The following is a 25,394-nucleotide window of genomic DNA, read 5'->3' as shown; positions in this document are numbered from 1 at the left end:
AAGTCTAACTCAATAAGCGAATTTAATTGTTGAATTTGTGTAAAAAGAAACTAATTTAATATTTAGACAAACTTGATCAACACTGTTAATTGTGAGTTATAATAGAAAAAAAGGTTTCTTTTGATTTTTGATTTTCCCTCTTCTAAACCGGTTACTTGGTTACTGTAGGTAACACTGAAGTCTCGTCTGCTTTCGTTCAATGAAGTTTCCCTTTAATTAATTTGCCAGGAAATATTTAAGATTTCAGCTCAACAAGTTCAACTAATTTAGACTTTTTTTTGAAATTTGTTTGACTATTCATCAGAGTACCCTTTTCAACATGAGCCCTTATAACTGTACTGGTTCAGAAACAAGTTCAACATTTTTATTCGGTTTGGACACTTTTTGTGATTTGTGTTCTTCGAGCTTTTCTTATTTTCCTTGAACTTTGCTTAAAGTTCAGAGCATTGTGAAGTTTTTGCCGATCATCAGCCCACGAATAAGGAACATGAGATTAATGAGAAATTTCAAGAAACCTTAGAAATGGGTATCATAGAATGTGCATTTTTATGACAATCCAGAGTTTATGAGACATTTTATTGAAAAAAGTATGTTGAACTACAATTTTGTTTACTGAAACTTCATCTTACATTTCCCACTTTTATTCCTTTTTTATGTATAAGAACTTCGAAATTTACTGATTTTATAACTTTTATGTTAATCTTCTAGTTATTAATTCTTAAAAAAGTAAAATGATTTGATTATTTAAAGCAAATTCTTGAACCTTTAAAATAGATTGGCACAAGTCTTGGTCATACTGAGGTAATTCACCGATTGTTACTATTTTTGACCCAATGTTACAGCTTTCTTAAATGCAATCAAAAGCAAAGTTGTAAGTTAAAACTGTAAAGCTGACGTCTATAAACTAATTAATATTGTATAATTTATGTTACTTTTTTCCTATTTCAGAATCAAAGTCAAAGTCAAAGATGAATGACGGAATGCTTCACCCATGAACCAGTCATTGTCACTCTATCAAAGGCACTTCAAAAGTAAAATAAAGTAAAGTAGGTCAAAACCACGCCAATTGTGATCTTCTACTAATTGTTTCAAAAGAAAATGCAAAAAACTAAAAATTTAAATTTCAATTTATTTTCTTTAGGCAGGCCAACAAGTGCGGTTATAATACTGGAATCAATAAGGCTGCAGTCAAGGCTTATGACAAGGATAACGGCAGGATATCGGAGCATCAACCTTGATAAATCATCAAATCTGAATCAATGGCCGAAATAATTGAATTGACTCGTCAAATGTTATATGGGAATATGAGCGCGATATAAGAAATTGAAAGATCCTAGTTGTTGACTATTTACCAATCAAGCAAATTATTCAACAAGTTTTACAGATACAATCACAGTTTCAGTATTGTGATGCCACTTGGACTTCAAAAATTTCACCCATTTGCCCCATAATTCCGTTCGAGGTTGAATCTAAAAGTACAAAGATTTGCTCAATAAATGAAAATTTTTGACTTTCAAACAGCAAAACAAAGTTTCTCCTTCAATAGTTTTGTGATGCGCTCATGCACTTAACTCAAACAAACAAGATTGACTAATATCTCAATCAAAGATTTTTCTCATTGATTGGAATAGATGTTGACAATTCAATTTTTATCTACATCCCAAGCTTATTTACACACGTTTAAAGTAATATATGATCAAAATTGAAAGCCAAATGATCAATTAATTAATGAAAGGATTTAAGTTAGGCATGCTTCGTCTGAGAACAAGAATTGAAGAAAATGACTAACAGTGCGTCATGCGCAATCTTACTTGTTTCGGCTCTGACTTGTTCTTTATTTTTTCTTCATTTTTTTCTGTCTCTCTGTATTTTTAGTTGTTTTTTTCATCATCATATCTTCTAATTCTTTCTTTATCTCTCATTTTTGTAATTAATTATATTTACTATTAGTATTAATAACTTAGTGTATAGTCTATCTCTTTGCAAATTATTATTTTAATTTTAATTTAACTTTACATTCAACATATTATCTGTTGTTAAACTCTGTAAAGTGAACAGTGTTTACATTAATGTGATACATCATTTGTACCTGGTTACCGTCTTTTCCAGCTTCTAACTTTCATATCTTTGACAGCTTCTCGATTCTGCTTATTTATCTTTGATTACATGTATTTATTCGATTAATAGTATGGGCTTGGGATGTGCTTTGATTCGGTCATCTTCTGGTGGTGGTAATAGTTCATCAGCAAGTAATAATGGCCCTACCAGTGGACCCAATCCACCCTCAAATATTTCGGCATCAACCAGCTTAAGGTTTAGACAACAAGGTAATAATAATCCCAACAATAATAACTCGGTTCTGGTTAACACTAACAATAACATTAACACCAATAACAATCTAAACAACAGTAGTAAGAGTTCCAACTCTGCTGCCGCTAATTCATCCAATACTAACAATAATAACATCAACAACAATTTCAATAGTATTAATAATAACGGTCAACTTGTACAGTTGGCCAACTCAATGTCTTCTAATATGATTAACGCGGAGAAATTAACTAGGAGTCAGCAACAACAATTGGCCAAATTGCATCAACAACAGCAGATTCAGCAAGCACTGCATCACCAGCAACAACAGCAACAGCAACAGCAACAGATTCTCAATCAAAATCAAGCTTCACACCACCAACAATCAAACCAAACACAGTTACATCACCAAGGAGGAGGAAGGTCAGGTGGTCATCATCCATCATCACAACAACAACAAGGTGGCTCTAACCAACTTCATCATCTCCATCATACATTTTCATCTCAACCACATCATCCCCAGTCCTCCCAATATCCATTCCCATTAGTGCCATCAAGTGTTTTTGACGAGGATCCTGGAATAATGTCAGAAGTTGAAACTTCAGCGACCGGCTTTAGGAGATCAACTAAAGCGCGAGCTTCTTTGCCCATTGTAAGAACACCATCAAAGACTCAAGATCGTTCACTTGGCTTAGTATTTCTTCAATATCGTAATGAGACAAAGAGAGCCTTATTGCCAAATGAAATCACTTCTATGGATACTGTTAAAGCTTTGTTTGTGCGCTCATTTCCACGACAATTAACCATGGATTATCTTGACTCACGTCAAGTCCGTATTTATATTCATGATGCCTCCAAAGACATGTTTTATGAGCTTGAAGATCTCAGGGACATTCGCGATCGCTCAGTATTACGGGTCTATGAACAAGACGGAGCCGGTGGACCTTGGCTACCAGTTGGCTCAGTTAGACCTTTGATCAATCATGCAGTTAATCATACCAACTACTTAGATGCTGATCCGAGTTATTTTTCTGAACCCGAATTTGATAGTGAATATCAAAACCAACATATTCACCGTAAAAAAGGTTTATCACCCAATTTACCAACCTCTGGAGCTCAATCTCAATATTATGGAACCATAATCATGCCCGGTGGAACTGGTTCCAGACCCAGTACGATTGTGCCACCAACCTACCCCACTGTACAAACTCCTCTTCCAATTCGTCCATCACCATCTAATCAACCTCCTCAGCCACCTGAACGAGCTAAACCTTATCCAGGTATGTACCAAAATGAACGCTAACCAATTAATTAACCTATTAATCGAGATTTGTACTTATATCAAAATGAAAACAAAAATAATCTTACACCTAGATTAAAAAAACATCCTTCACCTTCATTAAGATTTATCACCTCTTGCAATGTTAGTCTTTTTGATAATAATCCAAGTTTGCAGAATATCTCTTCACTTTGCTCAAACCTGCTCAACTTTTGCTTCATCTCATATTTTAACTTTTCCCTCCTTTATTGAATCAACGTTGAGCAGCTTTCTTTTCACTCTTCCTCTCAGCTTACTTAAAATGAGATCCTTCATCATCTCCCTTTCAACTAACTTGTTTATTCTATTCCAATTTGTTACCAGGTTATTCTCAAACTTTACCCCGTGGAACCCATATAGTGGCAACTTATTCCAATTTACCTGGTGATTCCTCAGTAGCATCTCCTCAACAAGCCAATGCTCAACTAATGCTTAAAAAGGCTAAAGAACCTTTAGGTACTAATTTCTTTCTTCTTATCCACAAATTTATTTTTACTATTTTTTCCTTCTAACAAAATGCAAGTTTCCATTTTACTTTCTTATAGTTTCTAATAATATATTTGTAAAAAATATAGCATGCAAACTCATTCTCATCGCTATCATAAGAAAGAAGCAAAAGAAAACAAAAAATTTTGATAACCTTTGCATGTTCCCTCTAATGTTTTCATATGCTGAAAATTCAACTTAACGCTACAAGCAATTTGTTGCTATTAGCTCAATCTATTATTTTTTTATAATGGTTAAATTCATGAGTTTAGTGGTCCTTTTCCAGCATCTTTCATATGTTAGTAACTGCAAAATCGATCAAATTATCAACTTTGACAGTCTATTCTCCATCGTTTCCTATTTCTTCTCTTCTTTCCTCTTCTTCTTTTTCCCAATCTTTTACCTTTTCAGTAAATCATTGGTAAAATTTGATTCTCTATTTGGCTATACAATGCAGAATCAGACAATGACAATTCTTTAATCACGCTAAAAGTGGAACAGGCAAAGAAAATGAACTGTAATCAAGTGAACATGATAATGAAAGAATTTAATTGAATCAAATTTGTAGCTTCATTTCACTGACTTTCATAGATTAGCAATTGGAAGAATAGAAGCAAGAGAAAACTTAAAAACACTGAGAATGAATGAAAAATTTGGCAACTCTGGTGAAAGATTAAACTCATTGATCGGTATCGATCGACAAGAAACTCTGAAGAAACTCTGAAGGCAGAAAAGAAGTGAAATGCAGACCGGTTTACATACAAATTTACCATTGATTCTTATGGCATAAGCAGTAGTAACATTTCTCTTCTCACTCCTTTCATCTTCCATTCTCATTACAGCTCACTCATTGATTTCTTTTCCTCCACATCCTTCTCGTCCCATCCATTCTCACTCGTACATCACAACTCAGTATCTCCATCTTCACCCTTATCTTCATCCTCTCCATCAGTTTTGCCATCTTCATGTTCATTTTTTGCCGAGTCTTGCTTGTTCATCGCACTCTTTTTCTGTATACATCTGTTCATCTCTGTTCATCATTCACTCTCTTGTACTACTTCGTTTCCAGTTGCCTGTTTCCTTACGAAATCCTTATCACATCTACGATGTTTACTCTGGATTTTTTTGGGTTCCTCTTTGGTTCCATAATTAAATCTCATTGGAAAGCTTCACTCAGCATCAGACTTTTGCTTCTGCCCAAAATATTGATGATGAAAAATCAAAGGAAGGTTAAGGTTATAGGAGTGGTGGTTAGCTGATTATAATATTGATGATTATGATAAAGATGACAATGATATTGATTGCAATACTTTATTTCCCAGTTTCACTCTGACTCTTCATTGATACACTTGGCATAGCTCATAAGGTGATCATTATGATGATTATGAAGAGCATAAAATGACAGAATTGATCATTTTATGCAAACATTAATGATAATAATGTTTGGCAGATTGTTACAATTTTGTAATCAATGAATTACTCATCTCTTTTTTTCAGCTCAATTTAGTATGAGACAAATTATCTTCAAGTTGACTTCATTAAAGTCAGACTTCGTTTAAGTTTGCCCTTTCGGTTGATACAAAAAACGATATTATAATTTATCAGTAAAGTCTATGCGTGAGTTGATCAATCAATTAATCCTATTTGACTCTACCTAACCTCATCTTGTGCAGTTTTTATTTACCTTTGCTCGGTCCAATTAATAATTTTCATTACGATCCATTAATTTTTCAAAAAGCTTACTCTTTAATTTTCTTATCCAAAACAGGTTAATCTCCATGAAAAAAGATACACTTCAATAATTGATAGGAAAGGCTCTGAAACATTTCATTTTGTTGGTTTATTTTCAAGATGAAAGTGAAAGCTGTTTGCAAATACAAACAGAATGTTGGTGATTAAGATGATGAATCTAATGCTAATTCAAATGATGAATCTGATGATGTTTCAATGATAATGGGGTGAAGTAGGCAAGTTTATGCGCGTGCAAAAAGAGGACACACACAGTGAGAGGATGATGGGAATGATGAAAAGGAAGAGTGTAAAATGGAAGATGAAAAGTTAGGCGAGATTGATGAGTTCAATGCAAGTCTGTGATTGTAAATGTAAGTGAATAATGAATTGAATATGAAAACAAAGAAAGGAAATGTGAGAAAAAGAAAGAAATGAATGAAGAAAAATGAAGATGATGAAAAAGATGTGATGCTAATAAGAGTAAAGTAAATTCAAGTTGAATCCTGAATAATGAGCCACCAAAATTATGGTCTCAGTTCATTTCAATGTTATTTAAATATTCAAATGTATACAGAGTTAATTTTGTATTTATTCTTGCTTTTATCATCTTCCTCATCATTGTCATCATCACCCAAGTCCACTCAACCCTTGAATCTTTTCATCTTTTTTACTCAACATTGTCTTGTTTTAACCACTTTGGTTTCACTTTTGTTCAACAAACTGTGAAACAATTGAATTCATTTTAAAATACTTTTGACATATAATATTATCTTCAGTAAAATCATCATCACTCCTCCATCTTTATCATTGAATTCATGTTCACAAGCAACTTGAATCTCAATATTTCTGTTGCATTATTTCACTTTCAACCTTATCTTCACTCCCATGAGAAGATGAAAAATATCAAAACTGTCAATTTGTCTTCTTTTATTGAAAACAATTTTGATCTATTTTGATCGTTATTCACAGCTTAATCGTTGCTCATTGAAACAAAGTTAATCATCATCATTTTTTTACTCTGTCACTCCCATAATCACTGTATAATATCATTAACAGTTTAACTCAATCATATGGTCTAATGTGCATTAATTTGATGTTTATGCATCAAATTAAAGTTAACCATTAATTTACCAACCAATTGTTTACATACATAAACTTTTCACTCAGCAATTAGCTTTAAATGAGTTAACACTTTTATCACTTTCAATCTGTTTTCAAATTGTAATATTAATCAATTAATTAACTGATGCTATAGCCATTATTACTCTGTTAGATCTACAAATATACATTACTTTTAACATGTTCATTATTGCATTGCTATTAATACAATGATCTTTTTATCCTCCAACATATTCCTCTATTAAGTAAACAGCTCTTGTCAATCAAGCTAATTACTTGAAATCAACTTAATTGATTTCATTTATTATTGAAACATTGCTAACAATATTAAATTAAGAAATGAGTTTGCAGTGAAATTGGTATCAACTCTCATTTGTTATTATATTTTCATTGCAAGTTTCATTCATGTCAATTTACATAAAAAATGATTATGATGATAGTGATTAACATCGTTACCTCTACACCAGACTTGAGTAAATTACTCTAATTTAGACTTGCCATGAATTGCAAAAATATATCAACCAAATTCCCATTGAATTAACTAAATTTATTTACTCAGGTAAGCAGAAAAAAAATTCAAACTCATCTACAGTTAAAGCTGTATGCAAGGTTTTTACTTGAAACTAAAGTTGAAGTTAATGTGTTATTAAGATTGATTCAGTTTGAAAATGAAAGCAGTGATGAGGACGATTATGATGATGAAAACTGCAAGAATATAACATTCAGTTTACTTTTTATTGTATTTCGTTGAGGATAATGGTAGACTTAAGATTTGTAAAGTTGATTGATTATCTTAAATAATACATCTCAACCTAGCCCCTTGTTTACCCGTTTACCTGTTTACCTTTCTTCTTTATCTTCATCTTCTTTATCCCTTATCTTTTCTCTCTTTAATTTCACGATCACAACCATTTCTGAGATAAGTTTTGTGACCTTTTTTGCTCCTCTTTTTGTTTCATTTCATGACGAAAAAAAAAAACATGAGAAACCAATTTTGTTGATTTCTTTGTTTACTTTGCCTTTTCAAGGATAAAGATGGGTTGATATTCAGGGAAAAGGTTACATCTTTCAAAGTCCAAACTTTGATAACGTTTTATTTTCCATCTTTACCTTTACCTTTGATTTTCATGATTCTATGAATATTATGATGGTAATGATATGATATAAGAAATACTAGGTAAAACAATGTATCGTTACTTCTTTCCATTCCTCAACCAGCATCAACATAATGTAGAGTAACAGCAAGATGATGATTATCTTGACTTTTACCTCATACATTTATCATGCAAACCCACAGAAAATCTCATAAACTTTATATCACTGTTTTATTTCTACCTTTGCTTCACCGCCATCCTTTCACTTTACCTTTTCCCTCAACTTTTTCCTAGACTTTTCCAAGTTCATCATTCTCATCATCAACCTCATCCTTGTCTTCATTTTCATTTTCATCTTCTATTTGTTTCTTTGTTTTAGGGTCGATAAATTGATCATTTCCTTCTGTATTACGGCACAAACATTTTAAACTTGAATTCAGTCTATCTCTTGAATCCTTCAAATGAAGATAATGCCCTTTTACGATCGATATTTCTTTCTCTTTCTCTCTTACTCTTGCTTCAGCAAAAAATCTTTTCTTTCGTACGCACGCACATCTCATTCCTGTCTCATGTTTTTTATCTTCATCTTCTCTTCACAACGTTTCAACCTTTCCTTCAAGGATTGCCATTGACTTTAAATATCCAGAAAATCTATTGCATGATGTTCCTTTTGGTATTTTACCTCTTCTATTGCTATATTTACTTTGCTTGTTGTTACATTTTTTTGCTGGGTAAACAGTTTTCAAGCTTAAAATCGACTTAATACAATGTTGATACCAAATGTCTGTTGTTGGTCCACAAAAGGCAAAATTACGTAAATTTTATCTGAAAAACACTTTGAATTATTTTCACACCAAGCGTAATGTCTTTTCAAAGTTTCTGGTTGCATGAGTCAATAGAAAGGGAAATGAAATGTTTAACCAAAGCCTGGGAATGACAATTTTCAATCAATTTCAATCAGATGAAGGTTCAATGAACACTATTGATATTCACAATGTTTCAATTTGAATTGAATCAAAATTGTTACATTGTTAAATAATTCAAAGTATAAATTGTATAAATTTCAAACCTCACGCATCAATAAGCCATTTAACACTTTATTACCAAATTTTCCTTGCATTTTTATTGTTTCTTAATTCAGTTCTACCCACCCATTTGATTTTCATCTTTTCAAAGAAAAGCTAATTTTCACATTCATTATTCATTCTTAATTTTATCAGGAACTCCTCTGGTAAACAATGCACCGCCAAAGCCTCAAAGGTCATTTCAATCTTCCATTGCGGGTGCCAATAGTGGATCTGGAACTGCTCCACCACCACCTTCTAGAACACCTCAATCCTCTGGAATCCAAATGACTGGTCGAAGTCCATCAACTTCTAGTAACCTTGGAGGTCCGTTGCCCCTTTCCGCTCACCCTTACACCAATAGACCGCTACCCGAGAGACCTTACTCGGTAGCCGGTCATTATCCATCTCCTGACAGACGTTCTTTCCCAGAATACTCAGGTTATCTGTCATCCCCAGAAAGGAGGTTACCCAATGGTGAAAATCTTCCACCTGGAGCTCGATCATCTTTCCCTTCTCCTGGCTACTCTCATCAGGCACCATCGGTCAACAGTTATGATGATATGTATGGAAGCACTGGTCCACCCTTACCTGGTCATCATCCATCACGGTCTGGAAGTACAACTCCAATTGTTGATGAAGAGGCCCGGATTAGAGTTGATTTCATGGAACGACAATTAGCCAGCCTTACAGGATTAGTACAGAAAGCCTTATCTACTCCACCAACACAAATACGCCAAGGTCCAGCTGGATCTGATCTCAAGGGTAATACACAATGGTTTCATTCATCATGAGCCAGTTTAATTTTCCTCTTTTTCTTATCTTTTTAAATAGGAGCGGAAAAACCTGGTGCACCCAAACCAGCTCCACCACCGAAACCAACTGCTCTGGCTACTTATCGTGGTTCTGCTGATGGAAGCAGCTCAACATTGTGCAATGACGTTTTCAACCAACTCCGTCAACTTAAAAAGCGTACCAAAGACTTGAGAGTTGAACTACGAAATTTACGTCGAATGGCTCAAACACAATCAGGAATGGCAAAGGATACGTTAAAAGAGACTTGTGTAAAAATACGAACTTCGTTGTCCTATGTGATGCTCAATGACCCATTAGAGAGATCACTTCGTTTTAACCGTCTAAGGCTATCGAAAGATGAAGAATCTTATAAATATGATGTTACCCGATTAGAAAAGGATCTGAATGAATTAGAAAGTCAAGTTGAAGGACTTCGAAGTAATGTTATTAATCGTCGTTGTCGTGTAAATATGTCTGATGTTGAAGCAATGGCATTGATACTAAGTCGAGCTTCCAAGACAGTCGCTGATCTCAAGACAAGATACCCTCACCTTCAAGAGGCTCTCAAAACTATCATGACTCATGAAATGGAGATTGTTGTTCGTGAAGAAAAGTACGTTTTTCATTCAATTAAGAATAATTTAGCGCAAAATTGATCTTTATCACCATCCAACTAAAAGGATGAAAACAAAGCCTCCTTTCTCATTCCTATCTTAATTTTGTTACACCAGTAACAGCTTCTAGTCATTTGCCTGTTTCTTCGTGGAGATTAATTAAGTTGCATGTCTTCTAACGCCTTCCTAATTTATTTTCAGATTTCTTCAAGAAGAACCTGAAAGGCTTGAAAATGCTTTAAGAAGATGTAAAAAATTGACCGGAACCTTGGTAACCTTGAAAAGGTAAGTTGCATCGTTTACCTGGGATAATTCAATTTTATTATTCCGCACAACTCCATCTGGGATTAAACAACTTTTAGACAACCTTTAATGACCTAAGAAAGAAATCTTTATTTTACATTTAATTAAATTTTTATCCTTTTTTTTCCTCCTAAAAACAGATTAGCTTCAGTTCAAGAGCAACGTTGTACCTCCGGAAATAATCAACCTTCAGCTAAATTTGAAAAGGCCATTTCTGCAGATTCAAATGATGCAAGTTCATCCAAAGAGCAGCCTACTGCAAGGGTGAGTTAGGTGTAACTCAGCTTCTCAACTACAGTCAATTAGTGTCATTGATAAAGTGCAACAATCAGGATAAAATTCAAAGGTTCAAATAAAGATGTTCATGAATCTGAAAAAAAACTCATAACAAAAAGATGATCAACAAAATGAAATTATTTTTTGATTTTTCTTTTGCGCTCTACTAAAAATTTCGAACTTTCATTTTCAAAATTTTTACTTGATAACTTGATTTTATTAATAATATATTTACTTTGTATCGTTACTTTTGGTATCCTAATCTGTGTAGACCATTCGAGCTCAATCATGGAAAAGGAGTCCAAATTTCAGGGAAAGAATCGAGTAAATGAAACAATTCTTCTCAATTTCCAATCAACTTCACGGAAGATTTAATCTCATAGCTAATTGATTTTTTGTTCAATATTGTTTTTTTGGTCATGAGCTTGAAATTTTTCAAATTTTGAATGATTCCATGGAAAAACAAGGCGTTTTCGCCCAGTCTTGAATATTTTATTGTTATAATTTATTTATTGTCACTTAGCACTTTTCACTTCACAATTTGTCGTAATTTGTTTTGTTTCAATCATTTGTTAACTGTTAAAGTTGATTCATTGCTCACAGATTTATTCTGAATTAAGATGCAGAATAAGGTTAATTTTGTTAAATATCGATTCCATTGCCTGTTGCCTGGAGATGAAAAGGATATTTGAGATTCTGAACTTTTTCATGGTTTATGGATAGGATTGTACAATAACGTATTTTTGTTATTAACTTCATCTGTCCAAGAGGCAAACATTTGAGAATCAATTGTTTTTTTAATCAACAATCTCATTATTTATCAGTTGCATGATTTAACTCTTATTTTTTTGAATTGAACCATTTATTTCTGTTGTGATTGTCTTTGCATTTAATCAATCTTTCTATTCAGAATAATTCAATTTGTTAACATTTTGATGAGTGATTTAAATTGTGAATGTTCAACTTTCACCTTTACTTATTTTAAATCTCAATTTGAAAATTGAATCATCAAAATCACTGATTGATATAAACTGCACTAATAACTTCAATTAGCACGTTAATTGAGTGTTAAATCAACAAGACACTTTTCAAAATCAAATGCGTTACAATCATTTACTATCAATGATTATCCACTTGAAAAATTTAACAAAAACACAGCAAAAAATGACAATCAAATTACTGTTGACACAAGAAAACGACTCAACTGCATGGTTGACATCAGACTCAATCCATCCCAAGCATTTGAAAGGAATTGAACTTTGAATTAATATTTTGACAATTGAATCTAATTGATTAACATTGCTAGTTATTGTTTTCACAAATTGTTAATTAATTTACTATTGCAATCAGTTGTTGAACTCTTCACCAAATGGGTTATGCAGACATTTGACTTTCCTTTCCTAAAATTTTTGTGTGTTTCTACTTCAACTCGATGATGATGATAATTTGCCTTTTAGATTAAATTACAATCCAACCCCAACCAACCTTAACAATTAACTTGTCGCAATCAATCTAACTCACACCATTTTGTCCCATTTCACCCTTAACCTTGTCTTTGTCTTTTACATCAACTTATCAATTGGTCATTTTTGTTTCAAATGGTCAACACAAACGTGCTGACAAACTCACAAACACACTCAAAACGCTATTGTATTTGATTCAACCTTTGAACAAAAATGCAAAAAACTCTTTCTCTATCCTCTCTGTTGGTTACTGTGTTAATATTTATAGCCTTATGCGGGGATTTACCTCGATGCCAACCAAACAGGTTCGTTAAATAATTGTAATATAATGGTGATGATATAAATCATACAATTACTTGACTCTTCCCTTACATTATTTGTTTTCATTTGCCTTCAACTTTCCAATCTCACAAAATGTCTAACATTGTTTACGTATTCACTCACCATTTTGGATTTTTGAAGAAACCATTTACATTGTCTTTCAATTGATTGCTTCAACCTTTCAATTCAATTCCAATGTTTTCTCACCCTTTTTCATACTTTCTCATATTTCGTTTAATGAGTTGTTAATTGAGACTGATTATCATTATCATGCCACTTTTATTTATCATGCCATTTTAAAATTTGCATTCAACTCTTTACTTCAACTTATTTTCATTTTACTTTCATTTCATCGAGCATATTTTAAACTAAAACTATCAAAAATTATTATTAATTTTACCTTTTTGTGATTTTTTTGTTTTCATCTTTTCCTTTTTCAATTTATTCCAATAGTAATTGCTCGATTTATCTGAATTAATCTTAATTCTCATAATTTTATTTCTATTTTTTGCCTTGTTTAATTGAATCCTCCAAAGCAAAAACTGTAAACCTAAGTCCATTTGATCAACACCAAATATTTACTGTTAATACTTGTACTCCATTTTGGATCACAATTAGAGCTTTATCGTCTTCTAACTGAAATTGATAACTTTTTTGCATAAATGAGTGTGAGACGAATGCATATTAATAGCATTGTTTAAAGTTACCTGTAAAAGATTATAATTATTTAGAGAACCAATTTGATTGAGAATTATATTTGGTGATCATAACTCTATCACAATTATCATCATCTTATAATCCTTTTGTATGCCTGTCTGTTTTCAATCTATCATCAAATTGGGATGTTTAATTTTGAAATGTTAATATTGAGTTGTTACCAAAGTATATCTTTATCATTATTATCATCACTTCATTTTACAATTAATTGTATTGCCGAATCAAACTAATTGCCATTTTCCTTGTTTCCTTCCTGATTCTTATTCCTGGCTATCACCTACGAAACCATCAAACCCGCAATCCAATGATATGTTGATGTTTAAATTAATCCAGAGCACGGAATTAGAAAATCACACTATTATTCAGGTCACTCCAGCAACACCAACAACCAAAACGGCGGACTCTTCTAATGAAAACACGTTGGACACGCTTTTAAATGAATTGCAAACATATTCAAAACCAATGACAATTCATTCAGCAAATAAACAATCAACAGGCCATTTAGCATCAGAAAGACAAAGGCGATCGGGATCAGTTGATTCTGGAAAAAAATCTGGTAACTTGAACTTCTTGTTGATATTGAAAATTATTCTTTATTTCATTCGATTAATGTTTACCTTTTCTCATTATTCAGTTCCTGCTCCTCCACCGAGATCATCATCGAGTCAAATGAGTGATGGACCTGAGGTGAAGCCACGTCCTTCACTAAACAGCAATAATAAAAATTCTGTTGGAAACAATCCGAATGCGCCAGCTAGTAGACTTGGAACAAGTGTTGTTCGTAGTAATTCGGAACCCACACCGGCACAATTAGCTCAATTACGACCTAAATCAACTCCACCAGAAGGGGAATCTAATCAGATGATGCTTGATCCATCGATGGTTCCTGGTGATTTTGATCTTTCCATGGTACCAAGCAATTCGACTGCCTCACTTTCCTCAATCGATAGTCAAGGATCAATCATTGAAACTGGTAAATCAGGCAAAACTCGTCAACAATTGCTAGAGGAGCGTCATCAAGAACTTTTGAGGAAACAAAAACTTTTACAAGAACAGTATACTCGATTACAGCAATTATCTCGTGGTGAACTACCCAATCTTTTACTGAATGATTTAAAAAAGACTGGAAGTGAATCTAACATTTTATCAAAATCGTCATCAACTTCCAATGTTAGTGGATCTTTGACTCATTTACCTAACAACAAGAAACCTCATGTGGCTCAGCAGTCCCAATCTCAAGTTCAACCTACAAAACAATCTCAATCTCAATCATCAACACCATCTAAGACGACCTCAATGGAATCCAAAGTTTCATCAGGGGACAACAAGAAAAAGGAATCTCCTCCAGCTCCATTGATAGCGAATAAAGGAGATAAAAGTTCCAAAGGTCCCATTAAACATGAGACTCAAAAGATTTACGAAACAGATATTCTCTGAATGTATTACAATGTTGTTTAATTGAAATCACTTCCTATTATATTCCAAATTATATCATCCCACAACCATCTAATCATCCACTGTTTACTTCTTCCCAGCATTTAAAAGATGATCATGTTTGCACAATAAAGCAATTTGTTCCAATTGAATGAAATATCGAATTTTTATCAATTTATCAGTTTATAATGCGCATCTTAATAAACTAATTGTTATAAAATTTAGAAAAATATTTATACAGGTTTGTATGCGTTTGTTGCAACCTTGTCTTTCTTATTTCCAGGAAAATTTTACCATTGAATATCATCCAGGGATTTTGTCGCATGTCACAAAATTTGATTTAAGAGAGGTTAACAGCTTTATCTGTCGATATTTCTTAGGATCACCAATACCAAGCTTATAGTTTTTTGGGTTATCCGATCTAGAGGTGGGCGATTAGTTGATAATCAGGTAATCTATTATAATCGAAAATTTCACCAGATAATCGATTAATCGATTAATCGACAAAAAGCCAGAAAACTTCAAAAAAACATGAATTCACTGAGAATTTGAAATAAATTCGACGTGAAAAAAACTAAAACTTCACTAGCTAATACATGTGTATAGCTAGATTTCGCATATTTACTAATCGATTAACTTTTTTGTCTAATCGATTATAATCGATGTAATCGATGTAATCGCCCACCTCTAATCCGATCGAAATTATCGAGACTAATTTCAAAATGGATGAAATTAGTATGATATTAACTGTTATTGATTGCAAAGCGATTATAATAACTAATTAGCTAGCATTAATTATACGTTATTAACTTTGCTATATTAAATAATATTAAATTTGTAACTACAATCTAATATTATAAATCATAATGTGCTGAACATACATAGGTCAGAGCCTAAGAATTTTTTATTAATAAGCTCGATACTTTCTTGATATGCTGAAATGAATTTATAACACCGGGAAACTTTTTGATTCGAACTCTTTGCACTTACACTCATAAATCTACAGAAAAGCAATTTATTCCAACTGAATCAAACATCGAACTTTGATTAATTCAGCAGTTTAAAATGTACATTTTAATATAATAATCATTACAAAATTTAAACAATATGTACACAGGATTATGAAATTCACTATAAATTTACTAATTTTTAGACTAATTTGCAATTTCCCATTCATTTGCATTAGTGAAGAATCTCTATTTGATTGAATAGAATCAAATTAAATTTCAAATCTCTAAATTAAACTAAACTAAATTGAATTTTATTGATATAATTAACTTTGATTTTGCAAATTTTCTAGCTGGCTACCAATATAAATGATGCTTTATTTTGTTTCGTCAAATATTCATTGTTTATTTAAGAAGTTACTTTGCATGCCATTAAATAATTAATTGAATAATAATAAAGTATATTTCAATAATAGTTAAGTACTTAAGTTACTACTTCTTAAGTTAGTGCTGTTAACTAATGTAAAGTAATGCTAATAATGAAACTTGCAAAATTCAAAAATTTATATCCAGACAATGGGATTTCCGTAATTAATTGAAATTGATTACAGACTAATCATCTCTCTAGAACTTAAGAAAAAATATCATGGGAAAATAAACAATAGAATTACTTGATAAACTAGTTAGTTACCTATGATGAAACAAGAATTCCTCCAAAAATGAATTAAAAGAAAACATTTATCAATCTGGCTGTCAAATTATCAAGACCTCGATTCGAATATACTGGTAGCTTATCGTTAATCACATAAATAGATAAAAAACAAGACATATAAATATCATCAGCAAAAATTAAGTGGATAATGAAATTAAAAGTATCAGAAGGAATTGTTCAATTAAGATTCATTTGAATTCGTTGATAATGAAAAATTCATTAGAAAATTTTTTATTGATGAGTATTCACATTTACGAAAAATACGATGAACTTAATGAAACATATAAAGTTCAGAAATCAAAAAATTTTCTTTTATACAAAGGTTTGATAACTTTCATCGGTAGAAATGCTGAAGTGAAGCTGATTAATTTATGGCACATTATTTCATTGTAACTCTTTGAGCTGACATTCATGATTCGATATTTCTGTATCCATTTTTGTTCCTTAATGTTGAAAACATACACTTTTCCTGACAATTTATTGACCAAAATAACTTTATCGTCGTTAGTTTGATGAGAAGTTAAGATTAAATCATTGAAATTCCATTTTTCGTCTTCGAATGGTTAACTCTTATTGAATTTTTTAGTTTCGTGATTAAATTGGATAAATTCGAGTTGCCTTGTCAATATATAAACAACATCGTCCAAAGCAGTGGCTTTAAAAGAGTGTTCATGATCTTCATAATAATTGAACCAACTCGGACGTTCAACTGGAAAAAGACCAAACCACTTCTTCTCGTCTCCAGTTTTACCAAGCACGATGAATTTACCATTAGAATCAAGAATCAGTATCTCTCCAGTGGGAATCGACTGAGGAAGTTCTGAATCAATGTCTTCCAAATAACAAGAATTTCTTCTGCAAATAAAGTATGAATAACATATGAAAGAAGAAATAAACCTTTAAATCTGAGTTTAACAATTTCAAAATATAACCGTGATCAGATTCAAGGAATGTTTTCTTGAATAACAAGAAGAAGAAAAAATTTGCATCTATATCTTTTAGATAGCTATGAAAGAAGCTAAACCCCTGCTAAAACTGCAAAAAAAGCATTGCAAATCTTGTACGATACTAAAGAAAAACAGTCTTGTTTGAAACTGAAGGTTAATAATCATTATTGAGATCAATCACAAAGTTTCATGGGTTCATTTGAAAGAATATCGACTGTCGTATCAATTTCGTCGACCTGATGCCGTTTCAAATTAGCTACAGATTAATGATATCTCTAAAAGGCAGACATATCTTAAAAAATAACATTTAAAATAAACACTATTTCTTCTAAACTTCTTTGAAAAACTAATGGCTGATTTGCAAGTTGAAACCTGACTTTTGGCTATTTAGTTTTACCATTCTGAGTGTCGTCCATGCTATTATTAATCAAACTCACCTGTTAACACGAAAAAAATTGTATATCAATTTATTAATTTGACTATAGTAAGTTTTACCAGCAACTTCAAAGTTAAGCCATCGAAATATCTTTTTAACCCAATCAATTCTGATTCCTTTTGTTCCAGAGTCGAATAAAATATCTGAAGTGTGTTCTCCATGAACGAATTCAAGTGAAATAGTTTCATCACGCGTAAAATCACCGATTGATAAACAGAAAAATTCATTGTCAAACTTTTTTATCCGCAAAACAGCTATATCTAACACCTGAATTGACACGAAGAAGATTTGGCGACTGCGGTTGAATTCACAATCACCATTAGAGGTAATGATTGCATCAAAATTAGGCAAAATCTTAATCAACTCATTATCCTTCACCTTAGATAAATCATCAAGAGCCATAAAAGACCAACGCACACAGTCCAGCAACATTGGAAGAAATTCCTTTCGATAATCAGCCTTTTTATTCACCCATTCCATGATCGATTCAAATATTTGATATTCAGAGTGAACCATCAGATCCAATTTGAGAATAGCTTCAATAATTTCCACAGGGTATTCCAGGAAAGTATTAGTATTGGCTATAATCAAGAAATGGCGACAAATAAAACTTTCAATAGATTCTGAATTAATCAATTTGGACACTTTTGTAACTTGAGGTAAAACCACTGGAAGATGTTCAATGGTGAAATTTTCATGGAAATAAGAAAAACAAGGTTGAAACAAACTTTCGTCTATCATCAAATAATCAGCAGCTTCATAAAAACTGATCACATTTGCCATTTGAATAGCGAAGGACTCCGAATGAATCCAATCGAGTATAGCATCAAATACATGTTCATCAAAATCTAGCACCACTTTGTTACCTTTTGATTCCAACAGATCACAACAAAACATTTTCTCAAAATAAGGCACAACTGAACAAATTAACTTTTTAGAAACATGATATTCGCATTTCCTGTTGACAATTATTAATTCTTGATCTTCTGGTTCCATGATTATCGAGTTCAGCGAAAGCACACAAAGGGATTTTTTTCTTTAACAATGAAGTTTTCAACATTGAATGAGTATAATTGGTCAAAATCTTAACACTATTGCTACTCATAAGAGATGAACTCCATCTATTGACACAATAGTCAAATTTGATTTCAATTTTTTTATTTGTTTATTCATCATTTTTGGAGCTGCGACGTTAGATTCGTCCGATTGAACACCATTTTCCAATGACAACATGAAAAGTAAGCATATCTCTGGTTAATTTATCGACCAGAATGACTTTTGCATCATGAGATTGATGAGAAGTCAGAGCCAAGTCCACTGGTAGCTGCACATGCCGCAAAAAATGGGTCAATTTTTACCATAGTCGTCATTTATTAGATCATTCAATTATCTTCAAGGTTGAGCATTAATTACATATTTATGTCTCTAAAACAATAAAATACCAAAGATGGCGACACCTAAAAATTCCGTTAACTGAAACCCCAATTTTTTAAGTGCAGCTACCAGTGTCGTCAAAGTTAAACATTTCGAATGGCTTACTCTTTTTGAATGATCATGATTTGAAATTGTCAAGATTGAATTCTCAGTTTCTATTCATTATTTTTATAATACATGTTTGAAGCTGAGTATAATAGCATTTACTGTGAATGGAAAAATCATGCCAGCGATATTTCTTTGAATTCCAATCAAATCTAATGCCTTTGCTTCCTGAATCGAAAAAGACATCACATACATGTTCATCATGCAGTATATTCAATGACATCAATTCATTCAATTCAAAGTTGTCACTAAATAACATGATGAATTTATTGTTAAGAATCTTGATCACATTTGATGAGTCCAACTCGTAAATAACAACGAAACACTTGTTGTTAGATGGATTGTAGACACAATCGGCTCTAGTACCCGAAGAAAACATTTTCCTCAAATATGGGAGCAATGAACAAATTGATTGAACTTTTTATTAATGAATTTCCGAAAAAAATATTGTGAACTTCATGAAACATGTATCGTTCAGAGCTCAGAAAATTTTCTTTTATACAAAGGTTTGATAACTTTCATCGGTAGAAATGCTGAAGTGAAGCTGATTAATTTATGGCACATTATTTCATTGTAACTCTTTGAGCTGACATTCATGATTCGATATTTCTGTATCCATTTTTGTTCCTTAATGTTGAAAACATACACTTTTCCTGACAATTTATTGACCAAAATAACTTTATCGTCGTTAGTTTGATGAGAAGTTAAGATTAAATCATTGAAATTCCATTTTTCGTCTTTGAATGGTTCACTCTTATTGAAGTTTTTAGTTTCATAATTAAACTGGATAAATTCAAGATCTTTTGTCAATATGTAAACAACATCGTCCAAAACAGTGGCTTTGAAAGAGTGTTCATGATCCTCATAATTATTGAACCAACTTGGACAATCAACCGGAAAAAGACCAAACCACTTCTTCTCGTCTTTAGTTTTACCAATTACAATAAATTTACCATTAGATTCAAGGAGCAGTTTCTCTTCACTGGGAATCAGATAAGGCAATTTTGCATCTTTGTCTTCCAAATAACAATCATTGCATCTACAAATAAAGTATGAATACGTAAGGAAGAAGTATTAAACTTAAGCCTTTTGAGTAACACTAATTCTATAAATCATACCCACCTGATAGCATCAAAAAATGTGTACACCAATCTACAAATTTGACTGTAGTAAGTTTTACCAGCAACTTCAAAGTTAAGCCATCGAAATGTCTTTTTAACCCAGTTAAATCTGATTCCTTTGCTTCCAGAATCGAATAGAATATCTGAAGTGTGTTCTCCATCAACAAATTCAAATGACATAGTATCATCTCGCGTAAAATCACCGATTGATAAACAGAATAATTCATTGTCAAACATTTTTATCCTTAATACTGCAACATCTAACACCTGAATTGATATAAAGAAGTTTTGGGCATTGCGATTGAATTCACAATCGCTATTAGAAGTAATGATTGAATCAAAATTAGGCATCGCCTTAATCAATTCATTATCCTTCACCTTAGATAAACCATCAAGATCCATAAAAGACCAACGAACGCAGTTCAATAGCTGTGGAAGTAAATCTTTTCGAGAATCAACATCCTTGTTCACCCATTTTAAGATTGATTCAAAAATTTGATATTCAGAGTAAACCATCAAATCTAATTTGAGAATAGCTGCAACTGTCTCGACTGGATAATTCAAGAAAACAATCGTATTTGCGATCATCAAGAAATAGCGACATATAATTTTGTTAATAGATCCAGAACTTGTCAATTTGGACACTTTTGTAACTTGAGGTAAAACCACTGGAAGATGTTCGATAGAAAAGTTTTCATGAAAAAAGGCCAAACAAGGCTGAAACAAAGGTTCATTTAACATCAAATAATCAGCTGCTTCATAAAAACTTATCACATTCTCCATTTGAATAACGAAAGATTGCGAATGAATCCAATCGAGTATAGCATCAAATACATGTTCATCAAAATCAAGTTGCACTTTGTTTTCCTTTGATTCTAATAGATCACAACAAAACATTTTCTCAAAATAAGGCACAATTGAACAAATTAACTTTTTAGAAACATTATATTCACATTTCCTGTTGACAATTATTAATTCTTGATCTTCTGATTCCATAATTATCAAGTTCACAGAAAAAAAACAAAAAGAGATTAATATCTTAACCAATGGAGATTTCAACATTGAATGAGTCTAATTGGGCGATTGCGAAAATCTTTATTTCCATCAGAGTTGCTTGAAATGAACTCCATCTATTGACACAAGAATCAAATTTGGTTTGAATTGTTTTATTGGTTGATTCGTAATTTGTTTTTAGTTTCATATCTAATGCATTTGTCTTTTACTCACTCAGACCGTTTTTTCAACTTTTTAACATGGACTTCATTACTGCTATAGTGGGCTGTTCACAATGTGAATAACACAACTTATAATATGTTTTGATATTTATGTAACCTAATGATTTTAAGACGAATTTTTACAATCTTGCATCAATCCTTAACTTCCGCATTCATTTACAGTATTATATGATATCTTTGCTCATATTTGAGTCCCTACATTCATCTAGTTCTTATGCTACAATGAAGTCTTCTCTGAAATTTCTTCTTTCATTCTTGTTTTACTGAAAATTCATCTTTTCGTTACGATTGAATCGAGATGATGATACTTTGTTCATAGCAATGTTTCATTAATGGCATGGATTTATTTTAAGGCCATGATTTTGATATGCACTGAGCCAATTTACATGAGTAAATGAAAAATTTCCCAATATATTAAGAGCCTCATAAAGAGCTTTCAAAGAAACAAAAACTTTAATAAGAATATTTACTCGATTACAGCAATTATCCCTCGGTGAACTGTTCAATTCTTTTCGAGCCATTTTAAAAAACTGGAATTGAATCTAATATTTTAGCAAAATCATCAACTTCAAATTTTATTAAATCTTTAACTCATACAGTCGAGAATCTCAATCATGAGCTTAAAATAAAAACAATTTTGTTCTTGTGTTAATAGATGGAGTTAAACTTGCAAGCTTTTTTGGTTGTTATTAACAACTTGTTATCATGTGGCTTGCAAACGGCGCTTTAAATTTTTGAAGTCAAGTTTCAAATGGTACAGATGTAGTTATTTTCTGTGATTTTAATAAAGTATTTCAATAATTATGGATAAAGAAGATCAAGAATTGATAATTGTTAATAGAAATGTTGAATATACTGTCTCCAAAAAGTTCATCTGTTCAGTTGTGCCTTATTTTGAGAAAATGTTTTGCTGTGATTTGTTGGAATCAAAGGAAAACAAAGTGCAACTTGATTTTGAAGAACGTGTTTTTGACTCTATACTCAATTGGATTCATACTGGATCGTTCTTAATTCAAATGGAAAATGTGATCAGTTTTTACGAAGCAGCTGATTATCTGATGATAAATGATCGTTTGTTGCAGCCTTGTCTTTCTTATTTCCAGGAAAATTTTACCATTGAATATCTTCCAGTTATTTTACCCCAAGTCACCAAAGTATCCAAGTTAATAAGTTCAGGAGCTCTTGAAAACTTTATCTGTCGCCATTACTTGAAGATTGTCAATACGAATGTTTTCTTGGACCTATCGTTTGAATTACTTGAAACTATTCTCAAATTGGATCTGATGGTTCACTCTGAATATCAAATATTTGAATCGATCATGAAGTGGGTGAATAAACATGCAGAATTAAGAAAGAAATTTCTTGCACCGCTATTGAATTGCGTCCGTTGGTTTTTTATTGATCCTTTTGATGTGCCTAAGATAAAGGATGATCCCTTAATCAAATCAATGTCAGATTATGATTCAGTCAGGATGGACGATAAACAAGGATTCGATCGTAGCAATCAAAGCTACTTCATTTCTATCCATAAAATAGACAAACAAAATTTACGGATCAAAGTATTTGATAAGAAATTGTTCTGTTTACCGATCTGTGATTTTAAGAGTGACGATACTATGCCACTTGAATTAGTTGATGGAGAACACACTTCAGATATTCTGTTTGATTCTGGAAGAAAAGGAATCAGAATTGACTGGGTTAAAAAGACATTTCGATGGCTTGACTTTAAAGAACCTGGCAGTACTTACTACAGCGATATCAATAGATTGATTTTAAACTTTCTGAGCGACATGAGGTATGTACAATGTAGCAAATTATCGAATTTTATATCCTGTGATTTTAATATGAATTTTTTCTCCTTGTTGCGTTGTCCGTGTTTAGATGTCAGGTCTTTTCATTGGAAAAGACAGAGGGTAAACTTTCTTTATCGCTTTCCGATGAAAGGAAGATCCTTGAATCTAATGGTAAATTCGTGGTCATTGGTAAAACTCGCGAACAAAAGTGGTTTGGATCTTTCTCAAAGCCTAATTCCAGTTGGTTCGATGATTATAAATCTCGTATGCATTCTTTCCTAGCCACTGTTCTGGACAATGTTGTTTATATATTTACGGAAAAGCTCGAGTTTATACAATACAATTATTCAACTAAAAGTTTCAATTCAAGTGTACCTTTCGATGAAGATGAATTTGCTTTCGAGGATTTAATCTTGACTTCACACCAAGCAAAAGATGATAAAGTTATTCTGGTCAATAAATCATCTGGAAAAATGTATATTTTCTACGTGGATCAAAATAAATGGGTACAAAAATATCAAATAATGAACGTTGGTCCATGCTCCAAGAGTGCCGATCTACCTGTTGATAAGTTAATCACCTTCACTTCGGCGTTTTTATCCATGAAAAATATCAAACCTTTATATAAAAGAAAGTTTGTTCCATTTTGATCTACATCCACATTTGGCTTAATTTAACTTAAATTTCATTATTTATCAACGAATCTAGTTGTTATATTTTGAGCATCAAATAATCGAATTTGAATCAATCATAATTGGTTATTATCGACCTTTTCAACTCAATGCTTTTATTTCAACAAATCTGACCTGTTAAAACAAGTGTACAATATCTTTCCGTTTCTTTGACGCTTGCATCAGCACGAATTAATTTTTTATCTTGCCAAATTTCCAAATTTTATAAGTTTTTGTCTCCATTGAATGCAATAATTCATATATTGTAATTTAACAATTTGTATTTCATTTCAAAACAAGAGATGTTTTTCCTTTAATTTTTTGTTTTCTTCTTGTCAACTCTTTTTTTACAGGGGGAATCATTCAGCTGCACTTATTTAACAATATAAGTGTAAAATTTAGTGGTTTCCCCCTGTTCAATTTAAATTCAATGATTTTAAGCATAGTTTTCGCCCATCATTATAATAGGACAGTACAAACGCATTGAGCCCATCCCAAGAGTCTCCTTTTGGTATCTCCTTGGGGAGGAAGCCTTAATAAAATGAACAAAAATATTGACCCGGACTGCTTGTCTTTAAATCTACTTAAACTATTGAATGTAAATTGACTGTTAATAAAAATGTAAAGAATGTGGCAAACAATATTAATTGTTTCTATTTTAATTACAATTTATTCTTTAAATGCAATGAATTTTCGTTTTGTAATACTTTCATACTCAAGTCATCAATACTGGTTATTGTCTTCAAAGTCATTGGTCAAGTGAGATTAGCTTTCTTTTCGAGCGAGGTTTGATATGATCAATTGATAATACTGCAGAAGTAAAAGCAAGTAGCTTAGTGGACTTTTCATCATTTTTGGAGCTGCGACGATTGATTCGCCCAATCGACCACCATTTTCCACTAAAAACATCGAAAGTAAAGATATCTCTGGTTGATTTATCAACCAGAATGA

At 32.1% G+C, this 25,394-nt stretch overlaps 4 protein-coding genes and 1 long non-coding RNA gene across 12 annotated transcripts; 3 read left to right on the top strand and 2 right to left on the bottom strand.

Moving 5' to 3' along the window:
* The first annotated feature begins 190 nt into the window (after positions 1-190).
* Positions 191-1,530, top strand: LOC149094569 (uncharacterized). Of its 3 annotated transcripts, none has more exons than XR_016198041.1 (4): positions 191-587; positions 775-871; positions 949-1,031; positions 1,142-1,518. It is a non-coding gene; the product is annotated as an uncharacterized LOC149094569 (long non-coding RNA). The 3 variants fall into 3 exon arrangements; XR_016198040.1 differs by having other exon boundaries at positions 192-587; positions 709-801; positions 1,142-1,530; XR_016198042.1 differs by having other exon boundaries at positions 454-587; positions 709-801; positions 949-1,046; positions 1,146-1,285.
* A 350-nt stretch (positions 1,531-1,880) lies between these two features.
* LOC107361259 (coiled-coil domain-containing protein AGAP005037) lies at positions 1,881-15,199 on the top strand. 6 transcript variants are annotated; one of them, XM_089266436.1, is made up of 12 exons: positions 1,881-2,327; positions 2,513-3,587; positions 3,950-4,081; positions 9,276-9,446; positions 9,579-9,884; positions 9,954-10,527; positions 10,730-10,813; positions 10,972-11,095; positions 11,379-11,431; positions 12,839-12,875; positions 13,942-14,164; positions 14,243-15,199. In XM_089266436.1, the coding sequence occupies exons 2-12, from the start codon at positions 2,525-2,527 to the stop codon at positions 15,043-15,045; spliced, it is 3,570 nt and encodes a 1,189-aa protein (XP_089122562.1). In that variant the 5' UTR covers positions 1,881-2,327; positions 2,513-2,524; the 3' UTR covers positions 15,046-15,199. The 6 variants fall into 6 exon arrangements, with proteins under 6 accessions (XP_089122562.1, XP_015783531.2, XP_089122563.1 ...); XM_015928045.3 differs by having other exon boundaries at positions 9,276-9,884; XM_089266437.1 differs by lacking the exons at positions 11,379-11,431; positions 12,839-12,875.
* A 1,726-nt stretch (positions 15,200-16,925) lies between these two features.
* Positions 16,926-19,154, bottom strand: LOC107360983 (kelch-like protein 6). The gene is made up of 2 exons (XM_015927701.3): positions 18,086-19,154; positions 16,926-17,556 (listed from the first exon to the last, which is right to left on the bottom strand). Exons 1-2 carry the CDS (start codon positions 19,078-19,080, stop codon positions 17,265-17,267), a joined length of 1,287 nt encoding a protein of 428 aa, XP_015783187.2. The 5' UTR covers positions 19,081-19,154; the 3' UTR covers positions 16,926-17,264.
* Positions 19,155-20,022: 868 nt separating this feature from the next.
* LOC107361462 (uncharacterized) lies at positions 20,023-21,760 on the bottom strand. Its single transcript, XM_015928298.3, has 2 exons — positions 20,746-21,760; positions 20,023-20,662 (listed from the first exon to the last, which is right to left on the bottom strand). The coding sequence occupies exons 1-2, from the start codon at positions 21,738-21,740 to the stop codon at positions 20,098-20,100; spliced, it is 1,560 nt and encodes a 519-aa protein (XP_015783784.2). The 5' UTR covers positions 21,741-21,760; the 3' UTR covers positions 20,023-20,097.
* Positions 21,761-22,696: 936 nt separating this feature from the next.
* Positions 22,697-24,475, top strand: LOC107361379 (uncharacterized). The gene is made up of 2 exons (XM_015928198.3): positions 22,697-23,774; positions 23,861-24,475. Exons 1-2 carry the CDS (start codon positions 22,783-22,785, stop codon positions 24,420-24,422), a joined length of 1,554 nt encoding a protein of 517 aa, XP_015783684.2. The 5' UTR covers positions 22,697-22,782; the 3' UTR covers positions 24,423-24,475.
* Positions 24,476-25,394: the final 919 nt, after the last annotated feature.

This window comes from Tetranychus urticae, chromosome 1 (genome assembly GCF_039701765.1).
Source record: "Tetranychus urticae isolate SD_2017Ah chromosome 1, NJAU_TeUrti_SD_1.0, whole genome shotgun sequence".
NCBI lineage: Eukaryota > Metazoa > Arthropoda > Arachnida > Trombidiformes > Tetranychidae > Tetranychus > Tetranychus urticae.
The sequence above is the reverse complement of the archived record's forward strand: the minus strand, read 5'-3'. Positions and strand labels throughout refer to the sequence as shown.